Source organism: Alosa alosa, chromosome 7, assembly GCF_017589495.1.
Source record: "Alosa alosa isolate M-15738 ecotype Scorff River chromosome 7, AALO_Geno_1.1, whole genome shotgun sequence".
NCBI classification, from domain to species: domain Eukaryota; kingdom Metazoa; phylum Chordata; class Actinopteri; order Clupeiformes; family Clupeidae; genus Alosa; species Alosa alosa.
The window spans coordinates 31,847,112-31,862,034 of record NC_063195.1 but is presented as its reverse complement, the minus strand read 5'-3'; the positions used below and the strand labels follow the sequence as shown (position 1 = coordinate 31,862,034).

At 44.9% G+C, this 14,923-nt stretch overlaps 2 protein-coding genes across 2 annotated transcripts in view; one reads left to right on the top strand and one right to left on the bottom strand.

The window, feature by feature from the left end:
• The window catches only part of glis2a (GLIS family zinc finger 2a), a 31,028-nt gene extending 25,789 nt beyond the window's left edge, over positions 1-5,239 (bottom strand). The window contains exon 1 of the mRNA XM_048247233.1: positions 4,539-5,239. The gene's annotated coding sequence lies outside the window, so the exon portion shown is untranslated. The remainder of the gene's footprint in view (positions 1-4,538) is intronic.
• Positions 5,240-6,859: 1,620 nt separating this feature from the next.
• Positions 6,860-13,556, top strand: LOC125297076 (transcription factor AP-4-like). Its single transcript, XM_048247232.1, has 7 exons — positions 6,860-7,205; positions 8,848-9,013; positions 10,261-10,359; positions 10,643-10,813; positions 11,530-11,697; positions 12,342-12,491; positions 12,681-13,556. Exons 1-7 carry the CDS (start codon positions 7,111-7,113, stop codon positions 12,834-12,836), a joined length of 1,005 nt encoding a protein of 334 aa, XP_048103189.1. The 5' UTR covers positions 6,860-7,110; the 3' UTR covers positions 12,837-13,556.
• Positions 13,557-14,923: the final 1,367 nt, after the last annotated feature.

Sequence of the window (14,923 nt, the reverse complement as noted above, 5' to 3'; positions counted from 1 at the left end):
CACAACAGGCCGACTGACACAACTGAAGCGGGAAACAGGAAGAGGGCCGAACTCGAAAACAGCAGAGAGCAATTAGGACCAGGAGGTGACGCGATGAGAAACAAGCGGCCCCCACCAGGGACGGCTTCACTCGCACTCGCGTGTGTGTGTGTGTGTGTGTGTGTGTGTGTGTGTGTGTACAGTATGTGTGTATGTGTGTGTGTGTGTGTGTGTGTGTGTGTGTGTATGTGTGTATGTGTGTGTGTGTACGTGTGTGTGTGTGTGTGTGCATGTGTGTGCATGTGTGTGCGTGTGTGTGTTGGACTTGTTTTCGTGAGGGAGGGCCACCCTCTCTGTCAAAAGTGCTACTGAGGTCTTCCAACACTGGGTGGGGCCGCTCAGCATAACCTGCTTTTACCAAACAGCGTTTCTCTTTTTCCTGTAAAAAATCATTTTTTTTCTCTCCATTCTTACATTTCTTTCTTTCTTTGTATTGTGTTTGCCCAAACATTTTTGTCTTTACCCGCGTCCGTTCTCCATCTCCATCCAAGACTGGAACTCTCAATGTTGGGAGTCGGGCAGCGAGAGAAATAAGATGGAGAAGCAAAGGGGTTCAGAGAAATAAGAAAAAGAGATAGAGAGAGAGAGAGAGGGGCCAACCATTCCTTAGGAATTAACTTCCACACACCCCAAACCCACACACAGCATATGACACTTATCAGCACTTCAGCACTTTCTCTCTCTTTTGCTCTACTTTCTATCTCTCTCTCTCTCTCTCTCATTCTTTCTCTCCCCACATCCCTCTCTATCCCTCACCTCCGCCACCAGGACCCGGCGCGCTCACATTCCTTGCCGCGGCGCAGCAGATTCACCCAATTTGTTTCCACTGCACTATTGTGTGTACACATGAAGGGCGGCATTGTGGGCCGCGCCAGTAAATAATAACAAGAAGCAGCTGGTGCAACAAGGAGGAGAGAGAGAAGGGGGGAGCACAGAGAGAGAGAGAGAGAGAGAGAGAGAGAGAGAGAGAGAACATTTAGTGAGTAGGTGAGGAATACAGAGAGGTAGAGGTGAATGAAAGAGAGAGAGAGAAAAAGGAAGAATGAAAAAAGAAAGAGAAGAGGAGTTTGAGCAAGTGAGTGAATGAGTAAGAAATATAGTCAGAGGGAGGTGGAGGAGAGAGAGAGATGAAGAGAGAACGAAAGAAAGAAAAAGAGAAAAAGAGAAGTCAGGGAGTGAGTAAGCAAGCGAGTGAATAAGCAAGCAAGCCAGCAGGCCAGTGAGTGCGTGAGAGTGTGTGAGCGTGACAGAGTGAGCGAGTTTGGAAAAATGGCGAGAGGGAGGTGGAGAGAGCGGTTAGGGCCGGGGAAGGAGGGGGTTTGAGTGGGAGTGGGACAGAGAGAAGGAACGTGAAAAATCCACATGGGAAGAATGCCGATAGAGTGGTTAAAACGAGGGGAGTGAACCAGGGGAGGCGAAAAGGTAAGACAGGAGGAACGCTGAACGCTCTCTGGTGGCGAGGCGAGAGCCTGTTTTAGATAAAGAGCGAAGGAAATGAGGGAGAACGGCAGAAAAGAGAGAGGAATAAAGAGGTAGAAAGAGAAAGAAAAAGGTGCACCCTGGCCTTGGAGAGAAAGGCATTAGCACTAGTGATCCTAAGCTGATCTGACAATGCAGACTTGAGCTCCCTCCATTTGATTGCATTGCAGCTTGACATCTCTCCTCCTCAAAGGAGCTGTCGCTCTCCCCTCCCCTCTCCTCTCCTCTCCTCTCCTCTCCTCTTCTCTCCCAGTATCCTGTTTTTCTTTCTAACTGCCTGTATTTTCCAACCCTTCTCTCTCCCTCCTGCATTTTCAACTTGGTGGATTGTCTCGAGGCCCCAACACAGACACACACACGCACACACACACACACACACGCACTCTCTCTCTCTCCCTTTCTCTCCCTCTGTCTCTCCCTCTCTCTCTTCACCCTTTTCTGAGAACAGAAGGAAAAAAAGTGATATGCATGCGTGTGGGTGTGGGTGTGGTGGTGGTGGTGGTTGGGGGGAGGGGGGCATGGAATTCCGTCTGTGTTTGTTTTGGAAATGAATACACAGACACGTGACCCTCTGGATAGAGAGCAAAGAAGGCTAAAAGAAAAAGAGAGAGAAAAAAGAGAGAGAGACAGAGAGAGAGAGAGGGAGAAAAAACAGAGAAAGAAGAACAGAAAAGGAATAAGAGACAGAGAACTGTGGAAGAGTTCTGTATCGAGCGTGTATGTATCCATGTGTGCGTGTGTGTGTGTGTGTGTGTGTGTGTGTCTGTGTGTGTCTGTTTACAGGTGCGGAGCCATTCACTTGTGTGTAAGTGACCTAGGGAGGTCCTCCTAACACAGCTCAAGCGCAACGTGTCAGCAAATGGAACGCGCAATAACACCACCAGTGCGGGCCCCCCCAGCGAGAGCGCCTTGAATGAGACATTCCATCTGGGGGGGGGGGTGCAGCAGCAGTGGTGGCGGCGGTGGTGGTGGTGGAAGGGGGCTAGCAGGGAGGCGGTTGTTAGCGGTTAGTGTTTAACAGGAGAAAAATGCCTGGTTTGGGGCCGAGCTGGTGAGGAGGGGCCCCAGCTCTCCTTTCACATGGCTCCATGCTTTTCCCCACTCGGGGAGCGTTTATGAAACCACCGAACCCGGTGAACTCCCTAACGCAAGCCACAGGGTTGCAGACACTACGCTGGAACAAAGCCTGTGGCACTTTTCCTTTTTTTCCACCCCCACCGACTCTGTAACTTTCCTCCGCTGAAAATTCACCTACATCATGTGCTCGGAGGCCTATAGTGCAGCAAGAAATAAATGGCCACATATACACGACTGCATTGCAAAAATGCAGCACATTGCTAAATTGGGAGTGTTGGATTATTGACGTCCAAGTTTGGGCTGTGAAAATGCAGACATGTCTATGGTGACTTTTGTCCATGATGAGACACAGGATGAAAAGATGAAATGAGAAGAGGGGTTTGGAGGAGTTCCCAGACAGGTGTCCTTCAAACTGCAGCCCCTTATGGCAGTTCCCATCAAAGGCTTCCTGAGCCCGCGAGCTCGCCCCTCACGTCATCAAAGCGTAGCGTCTCTCTTTTCAGCCTGCCTGCCCGTCTGTCTGCCTTTGCTCCCTCTGTCCACGGATATTGTCTTGGTTTCTCAGCATTACAGTGATGTTACATCATGCTCCCCTTCAAGCGTTTGGCCTGAAGAGGTGTAAGGAAAAAAACACATTCTCTCTCCCTTGCTGTCTTTCTCTCTCTCTCTGTCTCTCTCGCTCTCTTTACTGTTATATCTGTCAGGCTATGTCTCTCTCCCTGTGGAATGAGTGATCTGGTGCAGTCAACATTACCAGAAACTTTACTTGTGTCATCCCCAGAAGCTGTCCAAAACAACAGGTAGGCCTATGCTCCACCTAATTAGGCTCTTTAGGAAGGAAAATCAGAAACAAAAACATATTTGTTGGTGTCCAACCATGAAGCGATGGAGATTACACCATCCATATATTTGTTAGTGGCATTCTTTCTCTGAGAATATTATAAGTGAGGACGTATGTGGATAATTATGTAGACACATGTTGACCACAGTGGCCTTCTCCAGCACCAAGATAGTTGGGGCCTTTGTGAGCTCAAGAAGACCTCAATTGCTGAAATGCCTCCACACAGTTTCAGACTTTGGCCTCCAAAAATATATATTAGGAGCTGTTGTGAGCGCAGGCCATCATATGACCATTTCCTTCATAGCCTCTCGTTAACCTCTCACTTCTGCTTAGGGGTAAATGGAGTCAACAAGTCATAGAAAGCCTGACCTTAGGATATGACACTGCTCCAATGTGTGGATAACCCTTAGCATGACCTGATTAAGTATGGCAATAACCGTATAGGATTGTTGCTCCCATCCAATGAACTGTCAATCAAGGACAGGCTTGATTTATGCTTTGGTGAACGACAAACATAAAAGTTCAAACCAATGTCAAGTCAACACACTTATTGTCATTTTAGCTTGTTATAAGGAATAAGGAATATGAACATTTGAGGAACATTTGAGGACCATCACTTCTGAACCCGTTCATGGCCGTGTGAGTACCTACCTTGACATGTTACCTAATACTGGGTGACATGATTTGGAAACATGACAACTATCACTGAAGTAGCATGTACTAATCCCTGTAGATTATACCCTATTTACCCAATTCTGCATTGTGGTGGCTCGACTTCTAACGATTAAACCGACCGGGACCGCGCATGTTGATCTTCCGAAAAGCCAGCGAGCAAGGGTGAGGGCGGGGGCGGCAATGACCAACAGCATTAGTTCAGTACAGAGACACAGTCCACCAAGCATCGTTTGTTGTCCCTCACGACACAAAAAACTGGGTCAGACCATGCCACCCGAAATAACAAATGCATCGCATCCACACAGCATTTCCCTAATCCAGCCGGTTGAAAACCTGCAAACAGCCTTAATGGTGACACCACACGCATACAAACTGCTTTGCCTTCTTTCCTAGGCAAAGATACAATGAGGTGCTTATAATGGTTTACCTTTAAGGAAGGCCAGTTTTCCCGGAACGTGACGGTGGGGTCTTCTCTCCTCCTCTGGCTAGTAGGCTATTCGCTCTGTCGCTCGTCTATCACTTCAAAAGAAACACTAGACGTCTCTGTCTGTTCACGTAATGTCCCAAGCGACAAAGAAGACGATACTGTTTTAAGTATCCAGATCAGCTGGCGAATGCCTTTGTCAAAACATACCAAAAAATCATGAGCACCGAAAAAAAGGTAGAAGCCTACTTTCTCTATGCTCTAAAACTGTATCAGTTCCTGACGCAGCCCATAAAGTAAATCTTCTGGGCATAGGAAAACGTCTTACAGGCTATTTTAACTTGACGATTCAGAGACACGAAAACATGTCTAGTCAAGAGTCTAATAATAACGAAACGAAAACGAAAAAATGCGTTAAATATGTTACAATATCTCGCTCAAACAGACGGTAAAATAGTGGAATCGCTTAATAACGACGCCGGTCAAGTGTGTAAAAGATTGGTCATCTTCACAAAAACGCCATTCCAAATTGGTGCGCGGAGTCAGTGTGTGCCTTTGAGCGTCGTTTCCAGATGTCTCACGAGTACAGCGGTGCAGAGCTTTTTCATTTGCCCCCCTCCCTCTCCTTCTCACTCTCTGGCCCTCGCCCGCTTGGAGACGTAAGCGGCGCGGTGGTTTCCGTGCGACAGTGTGTGTGCAGACTTCAACGTTGGCCACTCTGCCCGCGGGCTCAGCGCATGCCTGCTCCGCCTATATCCACCATGAGCTGTCCCAAGCATTTTTCTCAAAGGTGGATTCTGTCTCGCTCCTGTTGTTCAAAAGAGAGAAAGAGAGAGGAAGGGGATAAGGGATTTCACCGTGCTGGTCCTGATCAAAGACATAGGCCTACCTGAATGCCCAGAAGGTGGTCTGTAGCCTCAGTTGGGAATTAGGACTTATCGAGGAAAGAGGGAATCGAGTGGTATCCCACTGTGTTACATTGGGCAGAAGAGATGGAAACACCCAATTCCCCATAACCTGGTCCCTGTATTTTTTACAATAATTGTAGCCAATGTAGGCCCAATCATTTGAATGCACTGATGATTGTAAACATGCACAGTTGTTGATGAGGTATCATTATTGGTACCGTCATTATTATTATTTTGCAAGGAGTAGGCTAGTAAGGTTAGTCATAGTAGCAGTAACGGGCTAAAAACAGTAGGGGGCCTATAGGCTAATTGTTGCTTAATCTTGGGTGGCTTGACATATGCAATTTAAGGCAACATATTTGAAGAATGGGGATTTATGCCCCTTGGCATCAATATTTAACGCCATTGGTGTTGACTGGCCTACATGGTGCACTATCAGGCGTTCGGCGCACATCATCAGTGACTTCATTCTCCATATTATAAGTCAGTGTAGCATCAAACTGAGTTTGAAATCATTATTTTAATGTGAAAGAACACCATTGTGTTGCTTTGTATAACTTTTATCAAGTTCCCAACACAGACAGGATGGTAAACCTCCACGGCACGTAGCCTACAGCATGCAGTAAACTGATCCACTGTGGCCTCAACCACACAGACAGAGAAGCAAAGCGCACCATCTTGTGTTCGAAGAAGGATACAACGTTTCATCCTTGAGATTAAAAAAAAGAATAAAACCATTCAAATGTAGGCCTATGTTCTTCACGAGGGCTACTGTGCGTGTTTTATGTTTTCAAAATGCAGCATCCTTACATTTACAGAAGAAGTTTGTCTAAAGGAAAAACTGAAGATAAATAGATTTATGTTATTTCGTCATATTGTAGCTACCAGGTGTAGGCTAGGCCTACACAATAATGAATAACTAGGCTATTATGCTGTTTCATCAGTTGAAAATAGGCTACAAGAATTATAGTGGGACCGTTCCTGTAGCCTAATTAGGGCCTATTTTTCATGTCCGTAAACTGCGATAGCCTACCTCACAAAATGCTATAATAACAAAGTTATACATTTACATGTCTACATTAAATGTCTGTAAATTGCAGGCTACAAATGTATGCATTTTGCTGGCAGATTAAATCAGATACAGCTACATAAAAATCTTCAACAAATTTAAACTGAAATGAATGTAGCCTAAAGGCATATAACTTCTCACTTTTTACGTTTACAATAAAATCGTTTCAAGTAGCTGCATTCTGTTCCGCTGCCCTTTTATACTGCTTAGTTTTCCAGTAGGCTAGTTCAAGTTTGTACGCTGCTCCCCCTCCCTCCCTTACTACCGTGTTTAAATAGTCCTTTGTTTACATGGAGCCTACTATGCGGAAGGAGGCTCTTGGTCGCTCCGTGATTCCAACCAGCTGTTTCCCGCCTTGAGAGACATCCGATCAGCTGCAGCTACACACTCTCATGCGGACTGCAGAAGGGGAGGGAGAGAAGCGCTACACACGGAAACCCCACCAGCTGAATGTAAAGTGGCAATATACAACCGCGAACAAATTACAGGCTGTAAATTATTATGCGCATACTAGTCGATTAGGCGCATCATATATTCTGCAAAGTGAAGAAAACAATTTGAAATAAGGGGGAAAAAAATCAAAGGTTCAGAAACGGTGATGAAAAACATGGAGTATTTCATGGTACCAGCTGAGAAGGTGTCTTTGCAACAATTTAGGAAATCGGAGAAAGAAGTCATCGGGGGTCTTTGTAGGTGTGTATTGTTCAATTTGTATTTTCTCATCAATAGGAACCTGCTCAATTAAATATATATCTGCCTACCAACAGACCGATGCAGTAGGCTAAGAGTTGCATGAGTCTTGTAACGTTAATGTTCAATTGCGATAACAATAGAAACACTAAGTGTAAAGATAAGCTTGCTTACCGCTAACCACGCGTAATACTAATTGTGTTTAGGCATGACTAGTATATATTAAAATAGATACCAATGGTAAGATATGTAAAATTAACGCTTATAAATACATAATAGCGTTGCATGTCTGTGGCAAACACTAACCACGTGGTAGTGCGAATACGACGCTTATGTTGATGTGTAGCTAGTACGTTAAGTTACTCACTGATTTATGACGAGTTTATTTATATGTTTGTAGTTACTCTCCTCTACATTTACTATTGCTCATCTGTGATTTGTTTGCTTACGCAGCCATTCATATCTAACTCGCGGTATTGAAATGTTTTCGTCTGTTATTTGCATCGTGACGACCATGCTCTTGTGCTTTCAGACTACGCAGCCATGGCTGTGGCGTGCGCTGAAATGTTGTGGTGTTCGTGTTAGCAAATTAAGAGGCCACTTGTGTGATTTCTTGTACTTAGCCAACACTGAATGATATGGGAATATACGGAGAGTTTCTTTCTATTTAATTGTTAAGATAATGTGTTCTTTTTCAACCTACATTTGGAGTACATTCGATTATTACGCAGCTCTGGTGGCTAGTTCTTGAGCTAGCTAGCCGTACTATTTCAACCACGCTGCCTTGAGCGCATTGGCGGAAACAAGATGTATTGTTCTCGGACCAGATGGGAAGCACTCGATCCAAATGTCTTTCGTTTGGAGTGAAATGCTAAATACCTATTGGTGTCGGGAACCCCGTCAAATTTGCCTTAGTGTTTCGAGAGATTTTAATTATTTCCGTTATTTCAAGACCGTATGTGTCCTTGAACTGAAATTCAGAATGGCGTTGATAATGATTTGATGTCTGCTCCGCGGAAGGATTTCTTGCCTTCGTGAAAAGGCAGTAAGACCTGAGTCATTCGGTTGAATGACGAAGGGAATTTTGGGACTTGTAGGACATTATTCACAGCGATTCTAGCTCTGTAGTTATATAATGTAGGTCACCTTATGATCGAGATACAGTACATGCCACTAAATTTGTTTAATTTCGATGCAGTATAAAAACAAGTCCAAATTAAAAATGTAATAAAGATATATACACGAATTGCTATTATTATGATTATTGTTATTATTACACAGTTGCACAGCACTTCCCATCAAAAAGTTTGTAAAATTATTATTTTTCCTCAGGAAAAGGTGTAACTTCTACATGCCTAATTATGTTGTCAAGTCACTTTATTTTTTATAGCAGGTTTATGTTTGGGCTCTCATTTACAAACAAGACTTGTCCCAAAGAGCTTAACCGTAGATGAAAATAGATTAACAATACAACATATATAAAAGGAATTACAAGTTCAAATAAATGAGTAACAAGGGAGATACAAACATGTTAGCAGAATATAAAAAGAAAAACATAAAATTGAATCCAATGATCTAATCAACGTTGTCTGATTTGCAGTTGCTGTGTTTGGCTAATTAAGTGTTTGGTCGCTCTTTCTTTTAGTCTGGCCAATATTCCATTGACACCGGAGTCAGCGCGCGACCAGGAACGTCGCATTCGCAGGGAAATTGCCAACAGCAACGAAAGGCGCCGAATGCAGAGCATCAACGCTGGCTTTCAGTCTCTGAAGACACTCATCCCACATAGTGACGGGGAGAAGCTAAGCAAGGTGACTATATGCTCTATGCTCCGCACTGCTCACCAGCTCCAGCAGTACCAACCAAATCACCAGAGTTCCACTCACATAACACTTTTCTGTTATGATGACACTGAGCTTCCCTTATTCCACTCTTTTCTAGATGTACTGTAAATCAAAGTGGTTCAAATGTCATCAAATTATGTTTCTTTGCTGATGTGTCCTGAAAAACATAAATCACATTTTAAAACATCACACTTAATAAACACATTGTTTATACATTGGGAGCATTGTTTTTAAACAAGCCAAACATGTTACATGGGATCGTTAAACACTGGAATTGAGGAACTACTGAAAAAGTATTCTTACCTACAGGATATTTATTTGTGCTACTAACTTTGTCCACCTGGTGGTGCTGTTTTGGAGTTTGGGACTGATTAGGTATTTTAAATCAAAGTAGCCTAACTGCTGTGGTCTTTCAAGGAGCCAGGCTCTACACTTCTCAATCATTTTATAACATTCCCTGAGATGCTTTTGTAGTGTGCAAGTTTTTTAGTGTGCAAAACTGCCTTTGCTTATTTTTGTTCTAGCTCTGATAATTTGTTTTGCTTTTATTTTGATATTAAATTGTACATGTGTAATTGGCTTCGCTCTGGTTAGCCAACATTTTTAGGCATCTTTCTGGTGCATTGCTATATTGCTAACAGGGGAGGACGCATAATAAATTGCGTGTTCAACCTCACAACCGTTTTGCTATTGTTTCCGGATTGAATGATATCAGCAGTACGCACCAGTATTCAACAGGCTCTGAGATTTTTTAAAAATAATAATTTATTAATTTCTTTGTTTGGTGAGTGTATGTGAGGCATCCTATCAGCTGCCCTATCAGCAACTCATCTAAGTCATTTACAGATGAACAACATGAACGATAGGTTAAAAGAAAGTGAAAGATCTGTTTACATCAATTTCATCGGACTGGGACCAGTTTTCAAAAAGAATGTATCTTTGCCTGCGTGAACAACAGAGTGTTCAATGCATCACTGTTTATGTTTAATCAAGCACTGTGCAACATTTTGCCCGGTTTTAACTTTCCCATTTCTCATTAGTCCCATGCTCTATGGCCATTACAGGCAAGGAAGGGTACACTCCAATTTGAAGAGCCATGTACATCCCCTAGTCACATAGACATGAGGGGTTCCTGTGGCATGACCCCCTTAATCCGAGTGCTTATCTGCTTGGATACTTAGCATTTGTTGTGTTTGTGTTTGCATGTGTCCCAGGCTGCCATACTTCAGCAGACTGCCGAGTACATCATCGCTCTGGAGCAGGAGAAGACTCAGCTCCTACAGCAGAACAACCAGCTCAAGCGCTTCATCCAGGTAACACACCCTGACCCTGACACTGCCACACTGCACACAAAGTTTTGAGCATGCTGAAGTGAGGCAATGCATTTTGCATTTCACTTTCTGTTTGTGATCTTGGTATGGAAATGATTCCTATAAAAAATTGTCTGGAAATTTGTCAGTACGAATGTTGGTGTGTCAAAGGCGAAGTGTGTTGCGTAAAACGACTACGGTGAAGTTGTTCTTTTCCTGGTGGACACATCTCTGGCGTGTGTGCAGAACACCCCCCTCACCATCTTCTCCTCCCACCCTCTAACAGGAGTTCACCGGCTCCTCGCCGAAGAGGAGGCGCACGGAGGAGAAGGATGAAGGCATCGGCTCCCCGGACATCCTGGAGGAGGAGAAGCTGGAGGACCTGCGGCGAGAGCTGCTGGAGCTGCGTCAGCATCTGGAGAAGGAGCGCTCCGCCCGCGCACAGCTTGAGGAGCAGGTGAGCGGCAAATTTAAAAGGAAATCCTCCGTACTCCTACAATTAGTGCTGACGAGAGAGAATGTTGTTCATGAGTTTACCCAAGCAAAGTGAATGGAGGCACAATGAGGCAAACTTTTCAAGGCCAACCAGCAGTTGGCAAATGCGAGGAAGGTTGCAGGGATGCGGCCGCAGGCCCCTAGTTTTGCTGAGGTGATGTAACTGTAGTAGCCGCTGGCACGGGAGGGTTGGTGACTGCATTGGGGAAGTCATTGCTCAAGGTCACCGGTTCAGTTCACCGGAGGACACTTGCACAGAGACAGGGATAGGATGAGGGCACACCCAGGGCCTCCGCTCTGACGCGCCGTCATTTACCAGACAAAAACACTGTTCTGAAAGGTGCTTACCAGCAACATTGTATGACTCCATTCACTTTTATGGGAGAAGGATCTTTAGTCTTGGTGTGTTACAATGGAGTGACTTCTTGCAACCATTTGTTGTATATTTGGATGATTTTGTTGATGTGTTTAAAAAGAAATGTACTATGTGTATGCGTAAACCATGCTGTAATATTAAACACATAGGGTAGACATTTTGTATTGGTATGCAGCAAAACAATTCTAGACATCCATGGCTTGCTCTGTCCAGTTGTTGTTGTTGTTTTTCCACCCCTCCTTGGTTAGTTGTAGCCCTACTCTGTGTTGACCTCTGACCTTGACACTCCGCTCCGCTCCTAGCTGCGCTCCCTGGACACCCAGCTGTACCCGGAGAAGCTGGCGGCGGTGGCCCAGCAGCAGGTGCAGGACCAGCACTCGCTCCTCCACACACAGACCCTGCTGCGCCTTCAGCAGCTGCAGCAGCAGCAGCCGCCGCCCGACAGAGACAGCGCCCCCCGCAGCCCACAGGTGAGACACGCACGCACACCGCCACTATACAGTCCCCGATAGGTGTTAGGTGTCTGAAATGATACTTCATATTGTGGATGGGCTGACGTATTGAGACCGCGGTGTTGCTAAGGCTAGTTGTATCTTATTGCTGGTAGGGCTCTGTGAAACCTGTGCCAGGTGTCTCTGGAGTGGATGTTTTAACGGACTACTTTTGTGCATAATGTATCTTTACGGTAGGCTGTTGATGATGAGCATTTCATTTATGTAGATGCTTTTTCAATGTAGGATGATAGGATTGAGACATTCTACAGTAATGTAGGGAAAGGGTTAAGTACCTGAATGAGTCCAGAGGGCCAGGACAGGAAGCGAGTGTTGCTAAGCCGCTTAAAGTGGCAAACAAGAGGAACTACTTTGAGGAACTACTGGAAGTGCTGCTTTTGATGTCAAACAAACACTGATGTGAGGCTAACGGATAGATTCCAGTGTATACATTTGTTCCCTCACGGCCATGGGAAGGTTTGAAAGTGCATTTGTGCTTATAAACAGCCCCTTGGTATGGAATGTGTAATACTTTCAATGTTTTAGGATAATCATCAGAAGAAATAAATATATAACAATTTAAAATATAATATATAAATAATTTTGTGTTTGTGTTTTTTTAGGTGATGGCCACTCCCACCCCCCCTGCCCCTACCCACCATCCTACTGTCATAGTCCCCGCCCCCACACACTTTGCCACGGCGACCGTCAGTCCAAACCCCAGCAGCAACATCATGTCCACATCACGGCAAAACCTTGACACTATTGTTCAGGTGAGGTCCGTTTGGATTGATTTATGCTTTAGTGCTTTAATAAAGGTGAAAGAAGGTATCTTTATGGTAACACATTTAACAGTAATGAGGTGAGGGTCACATATCAAATGTACACGTGTGTGTGCGCATTTTTGTGGGTTTGCTGTAAGTGAGAACTTGTTTGACGCTTTCCTCTGTGTTGACCACCAGGCCATCCAGCATATTGAGGGGACCCAGAGAGTGGGCGGAGTCGAGGAGGAGCAGCGGCGGGCAGTCATCGTCACCCCGCGCCGCGTCTCTATGGAAACCACGGGCTCAGACACGGCCTCTGACAGCGAGGGTGAAGGCAACTGCCCCATGACCTAATAGCTGTATGCGCCCTCACTACAGACACAGAATCAGTGAATGTATAACACTCACGGCAGCACTTCCATACAAACACACACGCACGTACAGACGACATGACCTGCATACACTCTAACTCAGGTGGTGAACTAGATGTTTGGCTAAAGAACATTTGATTCTACCACTCAATATACATACATGCATATACACACACACACACATATATATATATATATACACATACATACACACACACACACACACACACACACACACACACACACACAGTAAAAGCTACCCCCCCTCCTCCATGATTTGAATGATGTTTGATGCAGCTGGACTCTGTAAGAGATGTGTGGATGTCACCCCCTCCTCCCTTCTCCCCCCTGTTTTTCTCTGTTTGTTTTCTTTCCTTTGATGGCATAATCTCTCATCTCAGTGGCGGAGTGGATTAGGGAGGAAGGGAGGGGGGCTGGAGGCCAGACCTAAGCGAGGTGACCAAAGACAAGCCATGTCCGCTCTTAGGGGGGGGGCCCAGTGTACAACCAACACGAGACGTGTCCTCCGCCTAAGCCCCGGTCCACTTCCTGTCGCGTGTCCTAGTGCTATAGCTAGCGTGCTCTTTGGCTACCGTTTTTCTGTGTTGCTTTGTCTCCCCCAGTGTCTCTGCACTAAAGTACACACATGTGATCCTTCTCTTTTTAGTATGTATGCATGTGCATTGGTGCTTTGGTGAATTTTTTTTTTTTATTATTATTATTATTTCTATTGTGTTATTTTCCCTTAAAAGAAGGGAGACGCAGATGAGGGTGTTTAGCTAAGCCTTCGCGGCTGTTTATCTATGCAGTCTACACCGCGTACTTAGACACTATTCAGATGCAATTACACTCAGAACGTTTAAACAAAAACACAGATCGCAAAAGCCTGTCTAACTGGGCTCGCCGTCAGCGCGCACTGTTTACCTTGTGGCCCACCTGGTGGGACGCACCAGCGCACCACCTAGCCAGTGGAATGTACCACCCTCTGGGCACCAGGACAACCCCTGCAGATGAGCTTTCCTCATCATGGCACCTTCCCTCAGTGGCCCCGAACCTGAAAGCACTAGATTAATAATAATAATAATAATAACGGTTATGGTGGAAACGGTAAATACAAACAGGAGGGGTGGTTACATGGAGAGGAACAAACGGTAATCATGTGGTCTGCACGAAAACTTTTACGTAGACGTATTGAGCGACACAATCAGAACTGATGGGAAAACCACCCAGGTTGAGTGGTCCGTAGACCAGGAAGGTTAGATGTAGGTTACGTGTCTGTACACTTGAAGAAGAAAATCTGTTTGGCTGCACCGTGCAGGCCTGTGACTACAACACGGCCTGTTTTCAAGCTCTGCGAACAGCACTGAAGCTCATTCACACAGTTCACCGCCTCGAGCACCTTTTGACTGGAACCTCCGATCCCAGCCTCCTCGAAGGCCAGAGTTTGGGTCCCCAGACCACAAATAGGAAATGGCAGCTGTTTGGAAATTAGGAGCTGGGTCCCATCGGTGTGTGATCGGTGGGAAGGGGGGGGGTCGGGGTCAAGATTGAGATTATCCTTATTCTTACATGTCTCCAGCGTGTAGTTGTTGGCACTTGGACAAAGTTCTCTCCCGCTTTCTTGGTCATAGCATGTGAATAGGTGACTGCTAACGATCCCCATAGTCTAGGTAACATTTGTCCTCCACACTGACTCCGCATCTTATTTAGTTCAGATAACAGGAGTTTCGGTCATGTAAAGCTCACACATTGTTAAGCTAGTGTTTCCTGTCTATTTGTTTTGGTTTCCTTTTGCTTTCTTTTTTTTTACTGTAGTCAGACTTTTAAAAGAAAGAAACTTGTCTTCTATGGTGTTGCTTCTGTATTTTTTTCTCTGTCACCATTGAACAACCTTTCATCTCTATATACACCTGTACAGACAAAATTGTATGTTTTAAAAAAAAAAAAAAGAAAGAAAGAAAACCAGAATTGTACAGACCTGAAGTATGGGAAAATGAAAAATAAGGGTACATGTTACAGGCTAACATGAAGCACTTAACTGTCCTGTCACATAGAAATACACACACATTT